The sequence below is a fragment of the Lissotriton vulgaris genome, chromosome 7 (genome assembly GCF_964263255.1).
Source record: "Lissotriton vulgaris chromosome 7, aLisVul1.2, whole genome shotgun sequence".
Lineage (NCBI taxonomy): Eukaryota > Metazoa > Chordata > Amphibia > Caudata > Salamandridae > Lissotriton > Lissotriton vulgaris.
In genome coordinates, this window is record NC_141695.1 from 1754388888 (window position 1) to 1754415869 (window position 26982).

The 26982-nt window shown below is 48.0% G+C and overlaps 1 protein-coding gene across 1 annotated transcript in view; it reads left to right on the forward strand.

The window, feature by feature from the left end:
• LOC147706586 (uncharacterized) overlaps nucleotides 1-26982 on the forward strand; it is a 487499-nt gene that overhangs the window by 56080 nt on the left and 404437 nt on the right. Inside the window, exons 3-5 of the mRNA XM_086929635.1 lie at nucleotides 16391-16741; nucleotides 24855-25127; nucleotides 25223-25483. Coding sequence (XP_086785761.1) covers nucleotides 16391-16741; nucleotides 24855-25127; nucleotides 25223-25483 — 885 coding nt within the window. The remainder of the gene's footprint in view (nucleotides 1-16390; nucleotides 16742-24854; nucleotides 25128-25222; nucleotides 25484-26982) is intronic.

Genomic DNA, 26982 nt, shown 5'->3' on the forward strand with positions numbered 1-26982 from the left:
AAAATCTTGCCTAAATTCCTGTATCTGTTTCGCACAATCCCCCTACGTGTCAATAACTCTTTCTTTTCCAGGTTAGAAGGCATAATTGGCAGCTTTATATGGGGGTACAAAAAGGCCCGGCGTGCTCTATCATTACTTAAACTTCCCTTTAGTCAAGGTGGATTGTTACTTCCGGACTTCAAATTATATTATTGGTCTGCATTTTTGACTCGGATCCGCAGCTTAGTTGCTCTGGATAAATGCACATATTTTCACAAGTTTTTACTAGGACTAGATGTCAATATGTTTGTGTATAGGATGAACGACCCCAATTATTTTAAAAGGGTAAAATTCAAGACCATTAAGGATACTATGAGCATTTGGCGATCTATTATGGCTAAATGCAATACCTCTCTTTTTCATAGCCAAACACCTATTTGGGGCAACCCCGGATTTCCTAGTATTTTTCATGATGTAGCTTGTCAAGTGTTTTTAAACTATGGTATTAGATCTCTGGGGGATTTATATGACAATCTTGGTTTTATGGCTTTTGATAAAATGAAACTATGCTACAACCTACCAGAAATAGCTAGGTTTAAGTATTATCAGATCAGAGATTATCTGGTGAAAAAAATAGAACTTACCATAATCCCAGAATCTGAGATATGGGACTGCATTTATAGGGATGATGATAAATCTATCATAAGTTTGGGCTACAAGCTCTTTTCTGATCTCAAGACCAGTGATATTATCATTTTAACCGAGAAATGGAATAGGAAACTGGCCATAAATATCCCTACAGATTTGATTACTAAAACATTTATAAGCCTAAACAGAACAGTGCTATCATCCAGCTTAAAACTGCAGATGTTTAAAACAATATGTCAATTATATTATACGCCTGACAGGATACTTAAATGGTCAACAAATAATACTTACTCAGACAAAACGAAATGCCCTAAATGTGATTTGAGGGGGGCTGATATTGTCCACATGTTCCTTACTTGCCCTTATCTTAAGGAATATTGGGAAGGAATAACTAAGGTTATTACTGAGAGGCTGGAGCAACCTTTTTTACTCTCAAATACAGACGTTTGCGTAGGCATTAGTGGGGGGGATAGGTTTAAAGATCTGCTGAATGTTTTAATTACTTGTGGAAGGCTAATTGTTGCTAGAGCTTGGATTGAAAAGAACCCACCAACAGTTCTAGAATGGTGGAGGTTAGTAACTGAAACTTATAGTATGGAAGCCGCTATTGCAGATTCTAGAGGAGTGCAGGCCAGGCGAAAAATTGACAGAATATGGGGCCTATTTATGTCTTAGTAGGTGTCTGTCAAAAAAAAATACAAGTTTTCTGATCCTTTATTGTATGCTTTGCACTGTACAAGTAATGCTACGTTTATCTTTATCTAAAGGTAATTATGGAATATTGCTATCTTCTAATTTTTGCTTCTGTTTTCTTTTGTTGGAAAATGAATTGTCTATTATTGTTTATGTGACCCTTTGATGCAAATAAAAAACACTTTAAAAAAAAAAAAAAAAAGGATTATATCCAAGAAATTTCAAATTCAAAGAGGTGTCGAAATTGGTGATAACTGTCGACGCGTTTCGGCCTGTCAAGCAGTTTCAGGCCTCATCAGGACAATGGGCAACAAAAATCATAATAGTAAACCTAAAACAAAAATGGAATAACATTATCAATAAATACATCCTTCTAAAGTTTAATGTAAAAAACACGATTGTAAACTTCACGGACACAGGCGCCCTAGGGTGCCACTACCACTATAAGAAGAGAAAGTTCCTCGAGGTTCTGGTATCATATAATATTTACACACCAAAAGGAGAACGTGTTCTTAGTCAAACCATCACCATGTGGTTCTACTCATTTATATTAAGAGTGGGCGTAAAATCCGTTCCGCTCGCGGATTTTGCGGATTTTCGGTAAATCCGCAATCCGCGAACTCTCGCGGATTTACCGAAAATCGCGCTGCGGATTTTTTGCTTGTGTTCGCACTGCTCGCGGCCCGCGGCGCGGGCAGCAACAATCTCGCACTCGCGAAATTACAAAAATTGCAATTGGGGAGGGGTGAAGGAAGTGGCCCAGTCTCCAACTTCCTGTTCCTATCCAGCAAGCTCCTCCCATTGGGGTGGGGTGAAGGAAGTGCCCCAGTCTCCAACGATTTTTGCAAAAGCAAAACCAATGAGCAGGTGCAAAAGTTCAAGCTCATCATTTGTAACCATTCCCTGTAGTGCTTCCTGAAGGGGCCCTCCAGAATTTGGTTGCCTACTTGCAACTATTGTGTGACCCTGCTCTGACAGTCACAGAATAGTTACAAGTATGCCATTGCCAACAAAGATCCTGTTAAAAAAATTTACATTGCAACACAAAGTAAAGGGAGCAGACAAGCAGGTGCCAGCCTTCATTAATGTCAGTTGGGGCAGGGCAGGTGTTGTTGTAATTTAATTTTGCAAAACTTAAAGCACTTAGCAGGTGTGCGTTGCTTTGCCACAATAATGTACACTCACTGGTCAACCAGAGGGTGCTGTGATGACACCGAGGGTGGCATGGGTGTGCCAGCCAGAGGGTGGCATGGGTGAACCAGAGTGCCAGTGTTGACAGAGGATGGCAGTGCTTTGCTTTCCCCCAATAATGTACACTGGTGAACCAGAGGGTGTTGTGATGACACAGAGGGTGACATGGGTGAGCCAGAGGGTGGCATGGGTGAACAAAGAGAGTGCCAGTGGTGACAGAGGGTGGCAGTGATGAAGAAAGGCTTGCAAACAGGCTGGGCACGTAGAAACAACAAGTTTGCAAAACTGGCGACCCGACAAGTAAGTTCGCAATTTGCGAAATTGTATGAAACCCTCGCGAACTTGCAGAAACCCGTGCGAACACAAAAAAAAAAATCCGCAAAATCCGCAAATTCGCAAATCCGCAAATTCGCGGATTGCGAATCCGCAAAATCCGCCCATGCTTAATTTATATACACATTCAATAACACAGCTCCTTCATCACCGTGCATACACCACAAGTGTCATGCTAAACATACCCAATGTAACAACTAAACGGGCCATGAAGCCTTTACATACCACAGCATAGTTTCACAAATCTTCCAAGCCGATTTCAGCTAGGGTGACCAGGGGCTATAGTCATAGTACCGGAAATAAATTGCTCCAGGTAAACGAGGATGAAATTCCTTTGCTGGGCACAGCCTGTGTTTGTCCAAAGCAAACAAGCAAAAAAAACAGCAGTGAAACGTCGTATTATTGCAGTTCAAGTAGTAGAACAAACAAACAATATCATTTAGTGCGGTGACTTAGCAAAAATACAGTTGAACTATCCCACACCAACAAACTTTCATTGTGTGCAGTACACTCAGGAAGGATCAGAAAGAGCAACAACAGACAGATGTAATGTTTTGCTTTATGTGCATCACGTTGGGATGTGGCACTCAGGGAGGTGCAGGTGACAAAGGAATAATCCTTCGACAATTAACGCTGCTGTGCAGTGCACCTATTTCAGTCATGGGGTTCATGCCAGATATTAAGAAACTGGAAAAAAAATGAAACAAATGTAAATTAAAAAATGTATAGTTTATGAAGAAAAAAATTTAAAAAGTTTGGAAAAAATTAGAATAAAAAAAATTTAAATAAAAAATGTACATTAAAAAAACTAAATGAATTTAAAAAAAATATAAAATTTAAAAAAACTTTAAAAAATGGAAATAAAAATTAAAACAAAAAAATTACAATTAAAAGAAATAAAATAATAATAAAAAACTTAAATATACGGGAACATATCCAAAAGCATATTAATTTATTAAAGTTCTATCATTGTCAATCATCCATGCAAGCCTATGGCAAAGAGCCACACTGGCTGGATGCACAAAATAGCTGCCAGTCAGTGCAACATGGACATCAACAACAACTAACACTGAGCAAGGAGGCGTTGACACATTTGCAGAGAAGACATGCAGGCTATGGAGAAAGCACAATGGCTCGTTACACAAAATGGTTGCCAGCCACATGATCAGAACAACAACAACTAGCAAGAAGGCCTGGCCACAAACAAAGAAGACATGCAGGCCTATGTGGAAAGCACACTGGCTGGCTATACAAAATGTTGCCTAGCCACATTGTCAGAACAACAACAACCAGCAAGCAGACATGGCCCCAAACAAAGAAGTCATGCAGGCCTATGGCAAAAGCACACCTGCTGAATACACAAAATGGCCACCAGCCACATGGTCACAACAAGAACCAGCAAGGAGGCATGGTCACAAACAGAGAAGACATGCAGCACCCAAGACACTGGCTGGCTACAACAAAATGTATGCCAGCCACACCGTGACAACAACGAGCAGGAGGCCTGGAAAACAAAGAACACTTGCAGGCCTAGAGTGGACACTGACTATACAAAATGGCCCGTGGCCACATGGCATAATGAACAACAAAGGCAAAGACACATACACATACACACTCACTGGCCTGAAAAAATAGGCATGGTAACACAGAAAATACAGCATTAATTCAACAATGCTAAAATGATCATTAACAGGGCTAAAAATGTTTACAACACACATCCTTCAAAGCCATTACCCCACCTATACGCTGTTTGCAGGAAAAAGGTGAAATACCACTAAAAACACATTTTATATTTTAATTCAATGTCATCCATGGCCTAAATGACGATTCAATTCAATGAAAACCACAGAAACAGTTGTTTCATGCACCCATGAATAGTACAGGGCCTATTGGCTGAAAGGCCCATAGGAAGACTAGGCCACAAAGTGAATTAAATCAATATTGCAAATGTATTTAAATAAATTGGGAAGTATATGTAGTAAACTGTGCAATATTTTTCCTTCACAAAAGAATAAAAATGAAATGCAAATAAATAACTAGAACCCTACTAAAACTGCAGGCCACCCACCACAATACATTTTTAAAAGCAAATAAAAGTACAAATACATCCAGGTGCATGCCACCAATCAAACAACACCCTTATATATCAGGTTTTCAACTTACTTGTGATATCTCAAAAAGAAAGTCATTAAATCCAATGGTATATATGTAGCAGACAAGGAGAGTGATCCTTCCAGCTCCAAAACCCAATGAAAAGTGACCAGGAGAGGGACAAAGCACTGGAAGGAGCCTGCTGGACTGGAACTGGAAGTTGGAATCTCTAGGGCACTTCCTTCTGGTTTGAAAAAATAAAGTTTAAAAAAATGGCTTCTCACACAAAAAAACAAATCCAACGGCCAGTATGAGGAGAAAATCCACTCCTCTCACCTGAATTCTCAAGCAGAAAAACTCGGCACTAAGAATGGTAGATTGGTGCTGTTGTGGCCAGAAGCCATGTGAGTGAGCGTAAAGTCTCGCAGGAGCTCACCAGCAAAATGAGAAGTCTTGCACACGCTCCCAAGTGGCCCGAGAGTCTTGGCGCTCGCGGTTGAACGCCAAAAGAAAACCTGAGCGTGGGAACGAAAAACAACCATCTGCTTCGCGCCTGAAATGCGGAATTCAGGAATTCCGCATTCCTCCACTGAGTGCTCAACTTCAGCAAACTCCACGAGCAGTGCGGAGTTTACCACCGGGGCTTAGTTCCATGACATCCTGGTAGGGATCCATTACTGCATTGAAGTCAATCCCAATAACCTTTAGGCCCTCTGGAAGCTTAGAGACCATATGAGAGAGAGTGCAGAGGAAAGTATATATGGCTGCTTGGGGTGTGTAGGTCAAAACAAGATTCAGTTTTCGTCCTCCCTCAGTCCTGGTCAGGGCTAGGAATCGCCCCTGGGGGCAGCTATTGTCTTCGTAACTCTCAGTGGAAAGGAGCGTCACAGCAATAGAGCCACACTGCAAGAACCCCTTGAGAAGCCAGCGTGGAAGATCCTGTCATATCCCTGCCTCGCTAAAAAGGGATAGTAGTTCGCCATCAGATATGTCTCCTGCGACATCAGGACTGCAGTACGTAACCAGTGAGAGTATTTCTGAACTACAATATGCTTAATACGGTCCAGCAGCCCATTGACATTCCAGGAGAGCACGCTGAGGGGATCCAGGTGACAAGATCTGGAAGACATGGGGCCAGGGTGAAAGGAGGGTACAAGCCTGAGCGGACTGCTAGGAGGCAGCAGTGCATCATGTCGGGAGAGCAGTATTTCACTTTCAGAGTGGCGCTAGGTGTGTGGGAAGGAAGCAACATTAAGAATCTTGTCATGTGGTGAGAACAAAAAGGGAACAGCTATAGCCAAACATATTCCCCAACTCCCCCAAACAACCCCCCACCCCATACTTCGAACCCTTAAGCATCTGTCATCCTACAAATGAAAAGAAATCTTGAACTCAGTCTGAACTCAGGAACGGAGTGGTGGACCCCTCCATTTTGCAGTGTCACATTTGGCATAACAGGACTCAGGATCACCACTGCTTCCTTTTGTAAGTAATCTTGATTAGGAATTGAGGCAGACCCTTCTGGGTGTAATTGATTGTTCAGTAGTTCAGACTCATTCTCGGTGTCAGGTGAGATTCTACATTCGTGGTCTTGGAACTTAGTTATCGCTTTGACTCTTGGATTATTGGCACTTGGGCTCTCCCGGCCAATTCTGTCCATTTCCTTGGGGATTCTTTCCTTAGTTGATGATGTCGGGTTTATTTGTGTTTCCCTGACTGCCTCTAGCAGCTCTGACATTATGGTTGGAACACTTGCGAGTTTATAATTGATTTGGGGGCAGTAAAAGGTATGACATGTAAAATCCTTTTCTTGTTGGACCTTCGTTATCATAGTTTTTAATAGCGCAACTTGGGTGTCTAGTTTGTCGGCATGGTATGTCATGGCAGATCCGACTGTTTCCATGGTGCCTAGTAGTAGTGTCCAAACAGAACTGGTTGGTGGATATATTTGTGCATCTGTCAAGGATTTGCCTCCTTGTTCCTCAATGTTCCTTAATTGAATGTTTTCACGTAAACCCTGTGGTTCTAAAGGGGGGGGCACTTTGGCCTCATGGACTAAGCCCCCTTTATCTTTTGTTGTGATGACCCCTGTTCCGTCTGCTGAGCGGGCTGGGATGAGTTGGGGGTGTCTCAAGCATGCCAGGAATCTGTTCTCGACCCCAGGCTGTTTGCGCCCTGGGTTGATCCGGTGATTGTGTTTATAGAACTGCTGATATGCTAGATGGTACACAAAGGCTTGAAAAACTGTCATTCCAGCACACACAATATTCATTGAGGCATTGTAACACGTTTTGTTGGTGCTGTTGCTGATCTTGACTTGGTTGACTTAATTGGACTGGGCTGACCCAGTGACTGTCTATAATTTCCCAGTTTGTGCCTGTCTCCATATGGACTAATGCCTTGACGACCTGAAGATGGTGCCTTGACAGTTAGTTGGTGAATTCAAACGATTGTGTGTAGGACTTTCATGGCTTTTATTGTGCCTTATGGATGGCATAAGATCCCCTTGTTCCGTTCCTTTTACATTTGCTATTTTATTATCAATGTCGCTATTGCTGTTGCCTTCTTGGAATGTGTCATCTGTGTCATTGGTGGCAACGGGGATATTGCCTTGCTTGGCTCCTTTAGCTTCCTTGGCTTCCTCGTGAGTTTTATGTTTCTCTAGGGATAGTCTGCGGCATACTTTTAAAAAATCTGTAATAAATGCCCTCTTACTAGATTTAGCACTAGTTATGGTGATAGGTCTGTTGGTGATAGTGGGGCTTAAGTCGCTTTCTTTGGCGTTGTCCGTGTTAGTATCCATGTCCTTGTGTTCATTGATCTCTGATTCCGAGTCCTGGGTTCTGTTGGGGCTGTCCACTACTTATTGGTCTCTCTTTTTTCCCTTTGAGGTTTCCCTTGTGGTTTTCCTACCGCGCCTCTGATCTTTCCTGATCTCATTCCGTGGGTACTGATACAGGTGGAAACGCGGGGAATCGAGAATTTGTTCTGACTCATGAGTGATGTTATGTGACTTGATTAGTTGTTTGCTGCCACAGAGCTGGTCGCTGTTGTGTGTAAGGGAGGTGGAGGGGCTTCAGGGTACACACGTGGCATGCGGGGACACAGGATAACTCACAGAAGGGAGACCACACTCTTTGGATGCATACTTGGACCGAAAGCCCCGAGCAGCCTCCGTCCGTTTATTTAAAGGCTCCTGGCCACGCCTGGCCAGGAGTTGCTACAGTGTGTGCATGTGCTTCCGGGTCCTCAGCGCGACCCGTGAAACACTAGAGCGCCACATCCCTTCCCCACTTTCTAATGTTTTTATTTCTTTTCAGTCCTTCACTGGGTGATTCGGGTATGCAGCACCCATAGACTGCCAGCCGTAGGTTGGGCCTGAGATTGGGTCTGAGATTGTGACTAGACCGCCCCCGGGTTACTGACAGTTCAACTTCATTCCTCGTTGGAGATGGAGGAAGACTGCTTGCGTCGCTGTCCATGGGTGGATCATTGTCATCCTCCGACTGGTGCAGAGCTGTAAGATCACCCTCCCTAATGGTTGCAGGGGTTTCCGGCATTGATGGGATCTTTTTGAACCATGAGATGTTTCTGGTTACCTCTTCTCCATCCTTACGCACTGTTATGGCAGTGCCCTTCTTTGCCTTGATGGTCCACGGCTCCACTTTATACGGTGTTCGAAATTTTCCTCCGGGCCTCCTCGTCCTCATCTGCACCGTGTCCCCAGGAATGAGCTCTCTCTCACAGGCACGCCTCTTCCGGCTGGCTCTCTCATTGGTTCTTCTTCTTCGTTCTTGGGCTGCCGCTGGCACATACGGTTCCGGTGCCCACTGTTCCGCTGAAGGCAACAGGTCTCGCCTTGGTCCTGCGAACATCAGTGACCACGGAGCTCTTTGAGTGGTGCTGTGTGGAGTGCTCCTATATTCCCGCAGGAAGTGTTGAAGGGCACTTTCTGGGTCAGTTCCTTCAACTACAGCTATGCGTAGTATCTTGTTTACAGTTCTCATAAATCGTTCCGCCTCTCCATTGGCTTGAGGCCGTTGTGGCGTGATTTGATGGTGTTTCACGCCTAGATCGGTTAGGAACTCTTTGAATTCACCTCCTTGAAACGGCGGTCCATTATCTGTCTTGATCACCAAGGGAATTCCAAAAAGTGCAAAGGTTTTGCTCAATATCGGCTGTACATTTATGAAGCTGGTGGACGGTGCAATTTCAACTATAGGGTATTTCGTGTAGCTATCAATTAGTACCACTGTCACTCTTCCATCTGGGAAGCTGCCAAAATCCAGACTCACCCACGACCAGGGTGATGGGGCTGGTTCCTCGGTGATGATAGGTGCAGGGTGGTCTGGCGCACTGGTCAACTGGCAGGCACGACAGTTCCTCACTACTTCCTCGACTTTCTCGTCCATGCTGGGAAACCAAACTTTCTCCCTCATTCGGGCCTTCATCCTCCTCATCCCCTGGTGTCCTTCATGTGCCAGACGAGTTGCTTGGTCGTGTAACGTGACCGGGATCACCACCCTTGCCCCACGTAGAAGGAGCCCGTTGCTCGCCAGGCTCAGTTCATTGTGTACTCTCCAGTACTGAGATAGACGCGTTCTGTCTACCGCATTCCAATCTCCGACATTACGTAGAAAGTTTTCCCAGGATCCAGACTATATCGCATGTTTGACTCTTGTCACTACTGCATCTTGGGCATATTGGGCTATGATGTCCTCCGCTGCCAGTGCTTTGGGACACGATAGCTGTGATATCATGTCTATGAACTCCTCGGTTTGGTTGTCCTGCTCTTGCCCTCCGGCTGCTTCTACTGGGGGGTGTCTTGATAAGAAGTCCGCCGGATTTTTTGGCCCCAGGTCTGTAGACTAAGTCCATTTGGTAGTGTTGGACTTGGATAGCCCACCTCTCAATCCACGGTGGTGGATGCGGCGCTGTTCCCCTGAACAGTGGAATCAGTGGTTGATGATCAGTGACCATTCGAAACGGCTGACCGGTGATGTAGAGATGAAAGTGATTACAGGCCCACTTCACGGCGAGGGCCTCTCTCTCTATCTGGGAGTATCTGGCTTCAGTCGCTGTCAATGCTTTGCTTGCGAATGCCAGGGGAACCCACACTCCGGGTTCGGACTCTTGTGTCAGCAGTGCTCCCAGCCCTACTGGGCTAGCGTCCACAAGTATCTCGGTCTGCCTTGCGGTATCAAAATATGCCATTGTAGTACTGTCCAGTAACGCTGCTTTCACTTTGGGAAATGCTTCGTCTTCTGCATGGGACCACTGCCAGGGGTATTCCTTTTTTGTAAGGTTCCTAAGTGGCTCCGCTATCGTGGCTAGCTGCGGGATGAACCTGGCACAGTATTGTGCCATCCCCATGAAACTTCTCACTTCCGACGCTGTCTTGGGGGCAGCAGCACTCTTTATCGCTGTCGATTTTCGGGGGTCCACCTTCGCTCCTTCTGAGTCAAACACGTAGCCAAAGAATGCTATCGGCTGCTTTAAAAATTGGCATTTTTCTTTGTGTAGTGTGACTCCGAACTCTGCCAGCCTTCGAAGCGTGGCCTTTAACCTCCGATGGTGTTCTTCACTGGTCTTAGCATGAATCAGGATATCGTCGCTGACATTCAGCACCCCTGTTAGTCCTGACAAAATCTCTTTGATCGTGTTCTGGAAGATTTCTGCGGCCGACGTGATACCAATGTTTAACCTCTTATATCTCCTTAGGCCCAGATGCGTCGAAAAGGTTGTTATGTAGCGACTTTCTTCCGCCAGTTTAAGCTGGTGGTAGCCTGCATTCAGGTCCAACTTGGAGAACCATTGTGCCCCGTTCAAGTCTGCCAATATGTCATCTACTGTGGGAGTCAGATGTCTCTCCCTTTTGATTGCTTTGTTCGGCATTCGCATGTCGATGCATATGCGTATTTGACCTGGCTGTCGTGGCTTCTCAGCAATAACCATTGGCGACACCCATGGCGTGGGTCCAGTGACTTTCTCTATTACGCCCTGATCTTCCAATTTCTTTAACTCTAACTCCACCGCTGATCGGCGGTGGAACGGGATCCTCCGATGCCGTAACGCCATGGGTTGTATTGCTTTGTCAATATGTAGCTTAATTGGCGGCTTTTTAATGGTCCCGAGCCCTTGAAATAGCGATGGAAACATCGCCAGGATCTCCTCCGTGTGTAATGCTTTGACGGCATTGGCGAATGCGATTAGCTTGAGGTCTTCTGCCGTGTGGCTTCCCACTAGTAGATCTGCCTCCCTGTCAATCACATGAAACGTGGTCATTAGTTCCTGCTCTTCCGCTTTTACTTGTACAGTCATTTTCCCTCGCAGCGGTAGAGGTGTCTTGCTGCCATATGTCAAGATGCGCGCCTTCGAGGGAACCAATTGTGGTCGAGGATTCAGTGCCTTGTAGTGTTGAATGCCCATCACATTGATTGTGGCTCCAGTGTCGATAACTCCTGTGACCGTCGACCCATCGATTTGAATTTGGCACTTTGGCTGTGGTCTTCGTCGTCTCTTGAGCTCACTCACGAATGATACGTAGTAACATTCTTCTTCGTCGTCGGTGGACGAGTCATCGAGTCGTTGGGGGTGTCGGGACAGCGATCTGTTGCCTCTTGGTTGTTGGGATTCATGGGCGTCTTCTATGGCCAGTTGTCTGACCGCTTTGACTGGTGTTCTCCGACCTGCTGCGCTTTGTCCCTTGAAGTTTCTTCGGGTCCCACTCCTGCATACGCTGACAAAATGATTTTGCCCGCCACATTTTGTGCACACTTTGCCACGTGCTGGGCATCCATCTTGGTTATGCTCCTCATAACTGCAGAAACCGCATGGTGTGCGGCGCGGCATCCTGGTCGGCCATCTTCCTCTTCCACCCCTATTGCTCTGCCGCACTGCGTCGACTCTCTCTGTCTTCACCACAGTTTCCATACTCGTACTCGGGTTGATGGCTGCTTTCATCGCCGTGGCTCTCACGTCAGATAGTTCGTGAGACCTGGCTAACATTAATATTTCATCCAGCGTGATTTTCGGTTGTCTCAAGATCAGAGTTCGTAGATGTTTGTTCTTGCATCCTTGAATCAACTGTGCCGTCACTTCCTTTGTTTGATTGTCGTCCGGGCACGTGCTGATCAGCTCTCTCAGCCTGGCGTGGAACACGTCCATCGTCTCCCCCTCTCGTTGTCGCGACTGTCTAAACTTGAACCTTTCATAATGTGGGTTTAGCTGTGGGTCAAAATGCGCGTTTAATGCCTGTACTGCTGCATTATAGTCTGTTGCTGCGCCTGTGTTGGGCAGGTGAATGAACAGTTTGTAAAGTTCGTCACCTCCAAAATGCAATAACAGGGATCTCTTTTCCTCATCGTCCTTTTCCCTGGTTGCCGTGAAGTAGTTGTTTAGCCGGCTCAGCCATACCACCCATCTGGGTGCTGCCGTCCCTGGATCTATTAGAGCACTGAATGGTGGTATGGGGTTAATTTGCGAGTGGGGTGACGGGCGAACTACTGGGTTCAATGTTTGTGGTGCTGGTGGCCCAGCTGGACCTGCTACTTGCGCTGGAGCTGTCGCTTGCTGTGCGCCTCCTGTCGCTGCTGTGGCTTGATTATTGGACATGGTGGTGTCTGGCTCACCCTCTGTGTCGCGTTACTTGCGTGGTGTATTCCTCAGACGGTGGCCCTACTTGCTTTCCCACACTGTCCGATCAATGACAATTGTTCCTTTCCTCGTTCACTTTGTTATTCTCAGTCACTCACGCTGCCTTTACCTTCGGGCATGTGTTCAGAGTCTGCTTATTTGCAAATGCCATGTACTTCCAATGACTTAATATGCACCCCACATGCGCTATGCAGCTCCACGATTCTCTCTCATCAGACTCACTGTCTCTTTATTTCTGTATGTTTTTTTTTCTCTCTTCTGACATTTGCACTTGCCAGTGCTTGTTGGCCTTCCGCCGATCCAGAATCAGGGCCGTTGCCGAGCACTCGCTCGCTCTCGCCGCACTCACGCTGCACCTCGATGCTCTAGGGCGTCTGCTCAGATCAGCGCCGATCAAGGATCTGCAGGGCCTCCAATGCGCATGCGCGCCCCGCTAGCACGTCACCAGGCCTTCACCGTGACCCGGGCTGCACGCCGCCTCGCACGCCGACCTCTGCTTCCACACTGCTCGGTCCTCATGCAGCTATCCACACGCTGATTACCGGCATCGGACCAGTCAGTAGTCCTGCGAGGGCGCGCCCAGCACTGCCGCGTCCACGATCGCGGCGGCACCTTTCACCGCACCCGGACAACACGCTACCACGACGGCCACTGCCACGGTAGGGTTCTCCGGCGTATACCGCCACCCTCGTTGCCAGTGTAAGGGAGGTGGAGGGGCTTCAGGGTACACACGTGGCATGCGGGGACACAGGATAACTCACAGAAGGGAGACCACACTCTTTGGATGCATACTTGGACCGGAAGCCCCGAGCGACCTCCGTCCGTTTATTTAAAGGCTCCTGGCCACGCCTGGCCAGGAGTTGCTACAGTGTGTGCATGTGCTTCCGGGTCCTCAGCGCGACCCGTGAAACACTAGAGCGCCACATCGTGCACTGATTGTAGGAGGTTGGGGATTGGGGGGCTCCCCCTAATCCTTTTCCCTTATTTCTCCTCTTTCCTCCCTGGATGGGTAGAGCGTCGTCTGGTGCCCCTGGCTGCTCTAGTCTCTGGACTATAGTATTTCTAGCCTGCTATGGGCTGACGAGGTCATGGCAGTGGCATATAGTGTGTGACTATGGTGGGAAGAGAAACGAGGCGGGGGCAAGCGGGGCACACAAGGCTGGGCTGCAGGCTGCACCCGACCTGGGCAGGCCACCTCTGCAGCGCACCGAGGGCTCACTCTCACTGCGGCTGCCCGTTACTGGTGGCCGCGCTTGCACTTACCACAGATTTTACTTCTCCCTCTCTTGCTTCTGAGCGGTGTGGTGCTCTCTTCAGGAGCGGCCGCCCGACCCCTGCTGGGCCCCCCGCTGCCAACTAGCGGGTCGGGTCAATTGCGGGTCAAATTGGAGACTATTTTTTTTTTTTTTTTTGCGGGATGGCTGCGGTCTGGAGAAGCTGGAAAATGCAGTAGACCTCGCGATCCGATTGCCGTGCTATGCTCCTCCCCTTATAATGTGTAATTCATGCCAAGTCACCCAGAAGCAAGGGGTACCTAGTTGCTGTGTTCATGGAAAGTGTAGGGGTGCCGCGGTGCTCCAGAGATATGACCTGGGTCATCTCTTACCTTTACAGCACAACTTAGGAGAGATCTCAGACTCAGTCCCCTCTAGCATCCCTCCCCGTGCCACTGTTACACCTTCACATCAGTCCTAGGGACCCAACAGTGACAACTTACTAGAGGCTGATTCATGCTACGCGGCTGGAATAACGATAGAAGGAGGTTGAGACACGTCCATGGGAAATTGAAAAAGAAGCTGTACGAGTTCCCGAGTTCCATTTCAATAGGCGAAGGAGAAAAACACACGCCATAAGGAAACAACGAATGACAAGAACAAAAGAGTTTGATTTGAGTCTGGCATAAAATAAAAAAAAAGACTCATTGCTTATTTTGAACTAGACACAGCGGTCTAGAAACCCCAGTTAAATAATGCTTTACCACATTGGCAGATATACCGAAATGTGGATAAGTAGGATGCCCTGATGAGAGCACACTAAGGCAGGCGTGTCTCGAAACAGCGAGAATACCGCTGAGTTGTGTTAGGCACAGCGAGAATACCGCTGAAGCACAGCGAGAATACAGCTGAGTTGGATTGATATGAGATTATTGTCTAAATTGCAATGCAATTGATTAGCCTTGCGAAAAACATCCTCATTGTCCAAATTTACGCAGACTTGCAGCGCAATTGATTGGCCGTGCGAAAAAGGTTCTTTTGGTCCACATTGTATTATTGACTATAATTGTGAACATTGCGTGTAAAAAGTTATGAATTTATTTGTCTTATTAAATTTGTGTTAAATGTATGAAGTAGTGTATGTATTTCTAAATGTTTTGTAGCTAAATTTTGCGTGCAAATCTGTGGAGAACAGTTGCCCTTTTTTTACCATATATGAATGAATTAAAAAAAAACGTGGGTAAAATAAATAACCCAACCACCAACAGAAAATAGTGTGGTTTCTTTCCTTAAAATAAATGGAATCTAAGTGACACAGGAACCTAGGTTATTATTGTTGTCGTTAGTTTATACAAGTCCTTCCTGGTTCCGGTCCTTTGGGCCCATCCCCTCTCGTTGTTTCATTTTAACTTACTAGAGGTTGGCAGGGTTTGGCAGCTTGTCATCCATGTCGCTGCAAGGGCAGTAGAGAGCCATTAGTTGTTACAATTTGCACCACACCACTGTTTCCAGACAGGTTCAGACAAAACCTCAGAGACCCCGACCAGCTCCTTGGTGCCACTGTGTACCAACCACCAAGAAGACTGGGAACAACATCCAGGCAATTCTCAGTCACAGGAAATGTCCAGCGCATCAACTGCTAGATGCCAAACCAGCACCAGCTGAACTCCCCCAGAGATATAGCAGTGTGTCACCACTCAGTATCAGCACCACCCAACACAGTGTGCATGTCCTCATAACCCATCCAGACACCCAACACAGTGTTCATGTCCTCATAACCCATCCAGACACCCAACACATCGTTCATGTCCTCATAAGCCCTTCAGACACCCAACACATTGTTCATGTCCTCATAACCCATCCAGACACCCAACACAGCTTTCATGTCCTCATATCCCCCAGACACCCAACACAGAATTCATATCCTGTCCAGAAACCCAATACAGCGTTCATGTACCCATAACCCATTCTGACACCCAACACAACATTCATGCGCTCATAACCCATTCAGACACCCAACACAGCGTTCATGTCCTCATAACCCATCCAGACACCCAACACAGCGGTCATGTCCTCATGAGTCATCCAGACACTCAACACAGAACGCATGTCCGCATCACCCGTCCTGACTCCCAACAAAGGCGTTCACATCCTTATAACCAATCCAGACACTCAACAAGGGCAGGGCCTGGTCTATTGGAAGAGCTGCGTCCAGAATAACAATCCTACCTATGTTTTTAAAACTATCGCTCTGATCACTCTGTTCTACCTTCTTGCTATTTGATGTCTTTAAAGGGATCTGGGGGCATTTGGGGTTGGGCTGACACTGCTACTTAGAGCCTAAACCCTAATCTTGTGGTGCTAATTAACCACTAAAATGGGTTATACCTACAACCACTTCCCTCAGAACGTTAGTGTCTCCTACTCCCATGGCCTCTCCCTCCTACTATTTTTGTGCCTCCTCTGGACGAATCACGCTCACTACAAAACATGGGCTCCTTAGTAGAAGATCAAGACTGTTGTCTGAGAATGTGTGTGTTTATGAGCTTAAATCAATATTTTTGTGTTCTTCCTTTTTCTTCCAGTCTGTCTGGGTGTCTGTGTCCAGCCGGCCTCAACTCAGGGGGCCGCTGTAGAAGTGACCAATGCAGGAGTGGGGCAGACAGTCACCCTCACTGCCCCGGTCAATGTGAATCTACTGACGTTTGCCTGGTACAGAGGAGGAGTGGTGGCTGATCCACAGCTGATCTACAATTACTTTGTGTCACCACCAGGACAGGTCAATGGCCCCCAATACACAGATCGAGAGACTGGTCGCCCAGACGGATCTTTGGTGATCAGGGACCTCCTGACAAACTACACCGGAAATTACACCGTGAATGTGACACCGAGTGGTGCACTTCCGGTAACAGCCACCAGACAGCTGAGGGTCTACGGTGAGTGCTCGACCTCTGCCATATAAGTCAATGTTTCCTCTTCCTCTGGGGAGTGGGTTATATTTCACATTTTGTCTTTGTTTATCCAGGCACTTATTGTACAGTGGTTAGATTGAAATGTTCGATTTGATCATTTTCATGTACATGACTATCACATGATGACATTGAGGACCAGGTTATATTGCAAAGCCATAAGACGCATGGCAAGGTCCACAGATATGTATACAGCACCTTCTAATGTTTCTTTATATGGTATTAATGTTGTAGAATCTCATTCCTGATGAATACCTCATAACCGCCAAATCCCAAACAAGATCTTTAAACGCATCGCATCAGGGGTGTGTAACAGAACATGTAAAACACATGTACAGGAATTAAGTTTGAGTTTCACCATTAGCTTCCTGGGGGATATTCCATGAGCTCTGATGTGAGAATGGAGGGGGGAACACTCACATACTGCAGGCTATTTAACTATTACTTTTATTTCTTTTTAGGTCGAGCCTAGCATTTCAGAGCATGCGCTATACGCTTTGTGATGTATGCAGTATTCAGTATAGCGTGGATGCTTCGTGGAAGCTCTGCCCACTCTCCGCCCATGTTTTTCATTGGTTTGCGTCATAAATTCTGCCTTCCGTTTGGTTGTAGGCTTGTAAGTCCCTCCTTATGACGACCATGTTGTCATTTGTGTCCTTCCATGGCTACTGGCCCCTTTACTGCATAGACTTATTTCTTTCCATGCCACCCTGCAGTCCGATGCCTTCTGCCACCCCGTTCGTGCCTTGTCGCCCGCACTCATGCCCGATTGCAATGCAATAGGTCTCACGTAAATGCGAGTCCTAGTGCATTGTCAATGATCTCTACTTTCTTTCCTCTGGCTCTATGGTCTGAGCTACACTGTAACATACTTCTCGCTCTATGGTTTGGAGGTTAGCACTCTAGTTTTTCATTGGAACTCGACTTTCCTTTCTGTACTCTAGTCTCACTCTATGACATGCGCTGCAGACATTCCTCAGACTCTATGTTTTAAGCAGCATAGTGACTTGCTTCTCACTCTATGGTCCGCGCCACAGACATTCCTTGGACTTTACAGTCTGTGTTATTGATGCTTGCCGCCTTTCCTGGTTTCTGACAGGGAGGAGTAGGTGCGGAGTAGGAGAGAAGAAGTGGACAGGTGGGGGGCTATGGAGTGAGGCTGAACGGAGTCGCCCGCTGCCTACTGCAGTCTGCCAGGCTTACTCTCGTCCGGGGGCGCTGCTGGTGCAGCTGCCTTGGAGGCGATAGCCGCTGCAGGGAATGAGGCTCTGCCTTCGAGATCAAACATAACCCTGCAGCAAGACCCGGCTTTCACATGCCCACAGGTGGACCAAGTAACCCCTGCTGCCTTCTCCCAGCCAAGCCAGGCTCCCTCTTGCCCCAACCATGCAGCCCAACCAACCGAAACAGGCTGAGAAGCTCAATAGCCTGAACGAGCGTGGCCTGGGCATGCTGAGCCGCCTATACAACATCAAGAAGCAGGGCCACGTGTGGAAGGCCTGCGGGTCAGCCAAATCCAAGGCGCCTGGCCCCAGTGACAAACTCCTAGAGGCCAATGTTAAGATGATCCTGTGCAGGCTCCCCGCCGTGGAGACCCGCAGCAGCAGTAACCAGCAGCAGCTGACCCAGCTGCAGCAGGACTCGCCCATCCTGATCAAGAACCTGGCCCTCTACTACTTCACCTTCGTGGACGTGCTAGACTTCAAGCAGCATACCTGCAAGCTGCTGAGCACCATCACCGTCTGCCAGGTCTACTTCGACAATACCGTGAACTTCGATCTGACGCCCCTCTGATAGCTGCTCTGATGTCGTTTCTTAAATGACTTGGCCTAAAAACGCCCCCTATGTCCCAAGCTCACACCCACTAACTGTCTGATGTCACTTGCTCACAACGCCCTCATATAGACGGCCCCTGATGGTTCAAACAGACACTCTCTCTAAAATGTCTGTCGTCATTTCTCACAATATAATTTATAAACGGCCCCTGATTCCTCTTGCTTACCCACTGTAATAACCGTCTGATGTCACATATTCATGCCACTGCTTATAAATGTTACCTGACTTTCCTTGCTTACCCTAAATATGAGCTATGTCAAATACCTGTACTGCTTCAGAGGCTTTTATGAACTGTTCCCACAGGTCAGAGCAACTGAGCACAGTCATACACTCATACAATATTCACGGGAAATTATGTGTAGTGTCCCCTGCTCATTCAGCAACTTTGCTATACTTATATAATTCCAATTATAGGAATAGCAAGCACTGCTGGTAAATATTCATTGGGATTTGAAAGGGCTCAACTGCTAATTTGAAAATTGAAGGCGACAGGGGACACCCTTGCCTTGTGCCACGCCATAACATAAATGAACTTGAAGGAATACCAGTCCCGTTCAGACCAAATCTTATGTTACGTAGGAATAGCTTCATATATTTCCAATTGACCCAGTAAAAAACCCTTATAGGAATCCTGTTTTACAAAAATTGAAGGTATTTTCATGCATCCGGCTTTTTCAGCCAAGTGGGCAATACTAGTTTGAATATTGTCACTCCCCTGTTAGTTCTGAACTAATTCCATGTGGTCAGTGTCTAGTAGGTATGCCATAAATTATATCAGTCTGTTTGCTAGGACCCTTGTAAAAACGTTTGTCAACCCTATTGCAATCAGTACCGCCTCCTTGGACACTCTCTGTACTTACACAACCCTGGCATGCAGCAGATCTCCCTAGACACTGTCTGCACTCACACAACCCAGGCATGCAGCAGATCTCTCTAGACACTGCTTGCACTCACACAACCCTGGCATGCAGCAGATCTCCCTAGACACTGTCTGCACTCACACAACCCTGGCATGCAGCATATCTCCCTAGACACTGCTTGCACTCACACAACCCAGGCATGCAGCAGATCTCCCTAGACACTGTCTTCACTCACACAACCCTGGCATGCAGCAGATCTCCCTAGACACTGTCTGCACTCACACAACCCAGGCATGCAGCAGATCTCCCTAGACACTGTCCGCACTCACACAACCCTGGCATGCAGCAGATCTCCCTAGACACTGTCTGCACGAACACAACCCAGGCATGCAGCAGATCTCCCTAGACACTGTCTGCACGAACACAACCCAGGCATGCAGATCTCCCTAGACACTGTCTGCACTCACACAACCCAGGCATACAGCAGATCTTACTAGACACTGCCTGTACTCACACAACCCTGGCATTCAGCAGATATTACTAGACACTGTCTGCACTCACACAACCCAGGCATACAGCAGATCTTACTAGACACTGTCTACACTCACACAACCCAGGCATACAGCAGATCTTACTAGACACTGTCTGCACTCACACAACCCAGGCAATGTTGGTGATGCTTGACCTGTCGGCGGCCTTCGACACCGTCCCCCACGGTGGTCTCCTCACAAGACTCAGTGACATCGGTCTGCGGGGGACGGTGTTCAGCTGGTTTAAGTCCTTTCTAGCGGGCCGGCGTCAAAGGATCTGGGCCCCTCCGTTCTCTGCCGTGGTGCCGCCATTAGAGGTGGGAGTCCCTCAGGGCCCATTTTTTAGCCCAACTCTTTTTAACATCTTTATGGCCCCCCTGGCGGCACTGGCAGAGTCGTTTGGCGCCCAGATCGTGTCATACGCCGATGACACCCAGCTCCTGTTCACTTGTGATAAGGGGTCTGATTTCGATGGGGAGAGCATCAGAGGCTGCCTGGGGGCGGTTTTTAAGTGGTTCCAGCAAAACAGCCTGATGTGCAACTCGGATACATCTGAGGTGTTATTTTTCGGCTGCCTGTCAGATCCTAGGTGGCAGTCTAGGTGGCCTGTGGACATGTTCCCTCCGTTGGCTGCTTCTTCCATGGCCAAGAACCTTGGAGTAAAGATTGATAATGGTTTGTCGTTGAAGCCTCAGATTCTTGGCCTAGTAGGGAAATGTTTTGGCCTCCTTAAGATGCTCCGAAAATTCCTTCCTCTGCTTTCGCAGGTTCATAGGAAAGTTACGGTGCAGGCACTAATTGGGTCTCGCCTTGACTATGCCAACGTCCTGTACCTCGGATTGCCAGAGTATCTTCTCCAACGCATGCAAGTAGTCCAAAACTCGGCTGCGTGAGCCGTATTTGGCCTCCAGCAGAGAGCCAGAGCCTCTGATCTCTTGAAGACACTTCACTGGCTTCCTATCCGGAAACGAATTGTTTTAAGGCGCTTTCTCTTGCCTTTAAGGCTCTCCATGATATCGGTGCTAAATACATCCAAAGACGGTTGACTTTTTACCAACCGTCTAGATCTCTGAGGTCAGGGTCCCTGGCCTTGGCCTCGGTCCCCGTTATTAGGAGAGCGCGGATAGGAGGCAGGTCTTTTAGACGCCTAGTGCCCCTACTATGGAACACCTTGCCGGTGTCTCTGAGAAAGAACGTCAATCTGTTAGCTTTCAGGAAGGATTTAAAATCATGGCTGTTTGTCCAGTAGCGCTCATCTCCCATTTGCCTGTTCTCTGTTCCGTGTTAGGTCTGAAGCGCCGGGACACTGCTCGGAGTAGCTGAGCGCTATACAAAACCACCCCTAACATAACATAACATAACATGCACCACATCTCCCTAGACACTGTCTGTACTCACACAACCCAGGCATGCAGTGGATCTTACTAGACACTGTCTGTACTCACACAACCCTGGCATTCAGCCGATCTCCCTAGACAGTGTCTGCACTCACACAACCCCGGCATTCAGCCGATCTCCCTAGACACTGTCTGCACTCACACAAGCCAGGCATGCAGCAGACCTCCCTAGACACTCTCTGCACTCACACAACCCTTGCATGCAGCAGACCTCCCTAGACACTGTCTTCACTCACAGAACCAAGGCATGCAGCAGATCTCCCTAGACACTGTCTGCACTCACACAACCCAGGCATGCAGCAGATCTCCCTAGACACTGTCTGCACTCAAACAACCCTGGCATGCAGCAGATCTCCCTAGACACTGTCTGCACGAACACAACCCAGGCATGCAGCAGATCTCACTAGACACTGTCTGCACTCACACAACCCAGGCATACAGCAGATCTTACTAGACACTGTCTGTACTCACACAACTCTGGCATTCAGCAGATCTTACTAGAGACTGTCTGCACTCACACAACCCAGGCATACAGCAGATCTTACTAGACACTGTGTACACTCACACAACCCAGGCATACAACAGATCTTATTAGACACTGTCTGCGCTCACACAACCCAGGCATGCAGCAGATCTCCCTAGACACTGTCTGTACTCACACAACCCAGGCATGCAGCGGATCTTACTAGACACTGTCTGTGCTCACACAACCCTGGCATTCAGCCGATCTCCCTAGACACTGTCTGCACTCACACAACCCTGGCATTCAGCCGATCTCCCTAGACACTGTCTGCACTCACACAACCCAGGCATGCAGCAGACCTCCCTAGACACTGTCTGCACTCACACAACCCTTGCATGCAGCAGACCTCCCCAGACACTGTCTCCACTCACACAACCCAGGCATGCAGCAGATCTCCCTAGACATTGTCTGCACTCACAGAACCCAGGCATGCAGCAGATCTCCCTAGACACTGTCTGCACTCACACAACCCAGGCATGCAGCAGATCTCCCTAGATACTGTCTGTACTCACAACTCTGGCATGCAGCAGATCTCCCTAGACACTGTCTGCACTCACACAACCCAGGCATGCAGCAGATCTCCCTAGACACTGTCTGTACTCACACAACCCTGGCATTCAGCAGATCTTACTAGACACTGTCTGCCCTCACACAACCCAGGCATACAGCAGATCTTACTAGACACTGTCTACACTCACACAACCCAGGCATACAGCAGATCTTACTAGACACTGTCTGCACTCACACAACCCTGGCATGCAGCAGATCTCCCTAGACACTGTCTGTACTCACCCAACCCAGGCATGCAGCAGATTTTCCTAGATACTGTCTCCACTCACACAACCCTGGCATGCAGCAGATCTTCCTAGACACTGTCTCCACTCACACAACCCTGGCATGCAGCAGATCTCCCTAGACACTGACTGCACTCATACAACCCTGGCATGCAGCAGAACTCCCTAGACACTGTCTGCACTCACACAACCCAGGCATGCAGCAGATCTCCCTAGACATTGTCTGCACTCACACAACCCAGGCATGCAGGTGATCTCCCTAGACACTGTCTGCACTCACACAACCCTGGCATGCTGCAGATCTCTCTAGATATTGTCTGCACTCACAGAACCCAGGCATGTAGCAGATCTCCCTAGACACTGTCTGCACTCAGACGACCCTGGCATGCAGCAGATCTTCCTAGACACTGTCTGCACTCACACAACCCAGACATGCAGCTGATCTCCCTAGACACTGTCTGCACTCACACAACCCTGGCATGCAGCATATCTCCCTAGACACTGTCTGCACTCACACAACCAATGCATGCAGCAGATCTCCCTAGACACTGTCTGCACTCACACAACCCTGGCATGCAGCAGACATCCCTAGACACTGTCTGCACCCACACAACCCTGGCATGCTGCAGATCTCTCTAGACATTGTCTGCACTCACAGAACCCAGGCATGTAGCAGATCTCCCTAGACACTGTCTGCACTCACACGACCCAGACATGCAGCAGATCTCCCTAGACACTGTCTGCACTCACACAACCCTGGCATGCTGCAGATCTCCCTAGACATTGTCTGCACTCACATAACCGTGGCGTGCAGCAGGGAAGGGGTGACGCTTCTCACAGTGTATTGATGCCGGCTTTTCGGGGCTCTGCCTGGGACCTTCCATGTTAGACCCCGCCATCTCTTCTTCAGAATAACACTGAACACTCCTCTGAACTCTACGTGCACGCTTTCACATTAGGATCGGACCAGAAGTCAAGTCATTCATTCTCAATCCTTAAACGAACGCTCCTTACTAAAACTGCACACTCTTGTAACTCAGTGCCATGATTGTCAGTAACTCTCAGGCTGGATCTCCTAGTACCGTCGAGCTTGTAAATAATTGAACAAAGTTCGAAAAATTCCCTCAAAAATTGCATTTTATATAGATCATGTCCTGATTCTACATGCAGCCTACGCTGCACTGAGGTGGGCAGCGGGCAATCACAGCACAGAACTGCGTCACCTCCTTCACCCCCAGCAAATGTGAAGGAAGCGGTAGAAAAACCATGGATTGTACATCACAGTTTTCTAAAAACTGGTTGACTTAACACCCTAGCATTTTTAGGATCTTCATTGTATATGTACCTAAATATATACGTATGGAGCAACATCTGAAGATGTAAAAACTGTCGATTTTACTTACTTTCATTATCTCATCCTGTGCCCTCCAAGCAGATATGTCTGATGAAGGAGTCCACAGTTCCGCTCTCCGCCATCATCCAGAGGTCTGAAGGGACCGCTGTTCTGTTGCTTCCCGCCCTCCCAATGGCAGAGTGACCTCCATTTTTCTTGATTTGAACTTCTTTCATCATTTAAGAGAGGCTCTTGGTTGTTTACTGCTGACTTCTGTGATTCCCACCCTCAGTTTAGCACTTCTCCCCACCCTGTCTGGCTATTGATGTCCTTGAGGAGGGCACTGTTGTTTCAAACACCAAGGTCCAGCTAGAGGGTGTTATTGTGCTGTGATTGGACTGATGTCCGTAGCAAAGCATCTTATCCTGGGCTGCTATCAGTGACTGGTGGGTTCACTCTTGGAAGGAGTGTTTCAGATCTTGGTCCCTCCGGCTCTGCATTAGTTTGGGGCAGGTAGCAAGAGGTGTGACATTGCAAGGCTCTGATGAGGCTTTAGTGTCACTCATTTAAAGCTCATTCCTGTTATCTGTTTCCAACAAGGACAGGAAGCGCCTCTTCGGATTAAGGCACCCTTAATATATAATTGAATCCATTTAATAAAGCGCTGGACCCACGTGAGAGTGGGGGAAATCCCTGGGTAGAATTGTCTTTCCATTGTCCTTTACCATTCCTTTTCCTGATTTGTCCTTCAACAGATACATAGCACACTTCTCACAATATAATCCTGTCTCTTTGTTCTGGTTGCAGAGCCGGTGACTAAACCCACAGTGACTTCTGAGCCCTCACAGCTGGTGGAGAACCGGCCGGCAGTGATAACCTGCAATGACTCTACAGCCGCCACTACAATCCTCTGGTCCTTTAATAGCACTTTGGCTCTACCTGGAAATATCATTCAATCTCCAGATAACAGAACCCTGAGCATCCCCAACGTGTCCCGGGAGGATTTAGGGATCTACCAGTGCTTGGCCATGAACCCCGTCAGCAACAGTACGAGTGACCCCCAGACGCTGATTGTCGCCTGTAAGTAATCCCAGAGTTCCTTTTCTACCGTCTCCCATCCCTTTCTCTGCTAAAGACACTCTGAACTCACAGACCCTCTCTCTGTTCCATTACAGATGGGCCGGAGGACTTGAAAATCAAACCACCAGGATCTCGGGTGTTACAAGTGGGGAGTAAACTCTCTTTATCCTGTACTGCACGGTCCTTCCCAGAACCACAGTATAAATGGTTTCTCAATAATACTGATCTAAAGAGACCTGGTAACACATACACTGCTGAGAATGTGTCCTCTTGGGATAATGGAAACTACACATGTGTGGCTCACAACAAGGACACCTGCCTGTCTGCAAACATTTCTGTCTCTATAACTGTAAATGGTAAGTACTCCACGAATAAATAAACTCCAACCTCCTTCTTCCAAGTTAAAACCATTTCTGAAAGTAAAGGGGCCAATTTAAAATCTACATTTTAGCATCAATTAAATTATACCACTGCCTGAAAGGAAAGAAGCAACTCCATATGGGCAAAAACAGGTAGAATTAAGAAAGTTATAAAAACTAATAGCCTTTTTAACTGCCATCAATAGAGCGCTCCGGCGCACCGACATGGGGATTGCATAACACACGCCAACCATAAAACACCGCCGGGGTGCACCTCTCTACATCACATGCCGTATGATGTTGAGCTGGCTGAATGCTGTGGAGGGTGAGGCCCCGGAGCTGCACTGTACTTGTGTGGCAGGAGTGCCGCAACTTCACACCTCACGGGGCCCTGTTACATCACCTTTATGGGGATTTTCCCCAGCTTTCTTGGCGGTGACCCAGGATTGTGAAATTTGGCCTGGCTGAGGCTCCTGCTGGCTGAGTAACTGATTTTGGGAGAGCACAGCAGATTGATCCACGTTGTCCATGTCCAGGTGAGGAGAAGGTGTGATGGGGAGCGGAGGAGGTCTGGTGGTCGACTCGGGCCCAGGCCTTGAGCCGGTTGGTGGTGCACGCTGTGCCCTGAGCAATCCCTGTGCTGTGGCGGACCTACATCACCAAGGGCACAGAAGAAGACTAGTGGGACACTCCACTAACTGGATCTAGCCACTGATATGGCCGTTGGTGGTGGCGGGTGCCAGGACACTTTGTCGTTTAGGCACCAGCCTTTGGGCGCACTGCCTGATCTGCCCTTGCTCACTGGGGCACTAGGGAACACGGAATCTGGTTGCCACTGTTAGCTCCGAGGAGGTGACAGGGTGGTGCTGCCTTTCCTTGTCCCCTGGTTATGAGATACTGGGTGTACGGGGGATTTCCAACGGTGCCGCCTGTATGAAGATTCCTGGCTACCATACACCTGACTGGATGAAAGGGGCCGGCTGGCCACACTACAAGGCACAGCATGTCATACATAGTGCCTGGGCATCTAGCGCAATGATATCCGGCCTGCAGATGGGGGAGGTGTTGACATTCGCCCGCTCCTCCGTATCGGTGAACGAGCGCTGGGGTATGCTGTCTGGCGGGGTAGGTGGCATATACTGAGACATGGTTGTGTGACCTACTGCCTGCAGGTGCACTCTCCCCATTCTTTTTTGTGGAGTGCACGCATTGAGTGCCGGTAGGCCGCCTGCTGCCGGGGACAGAATGTAGACCCTTTCTCTTCTTCCACCTACATACATTGTGATGCTGTCCTGAGGCAGGTACATAAGCTGGGGGAGCTGAAAATGGATAATGCCACAGCTATTTTCTTCCCTGGCTACGCCATAGGGGTGTAAAGCCAGAGGGGCTCAACTCTAATTGGTAAGCGATGCCTCAGAGGTGGGCATCAAATACTCCCTCTCTTCTACCCAAGTGGTCTCAGATGTTGACATAGAAATCATTGATGCCACTGAACA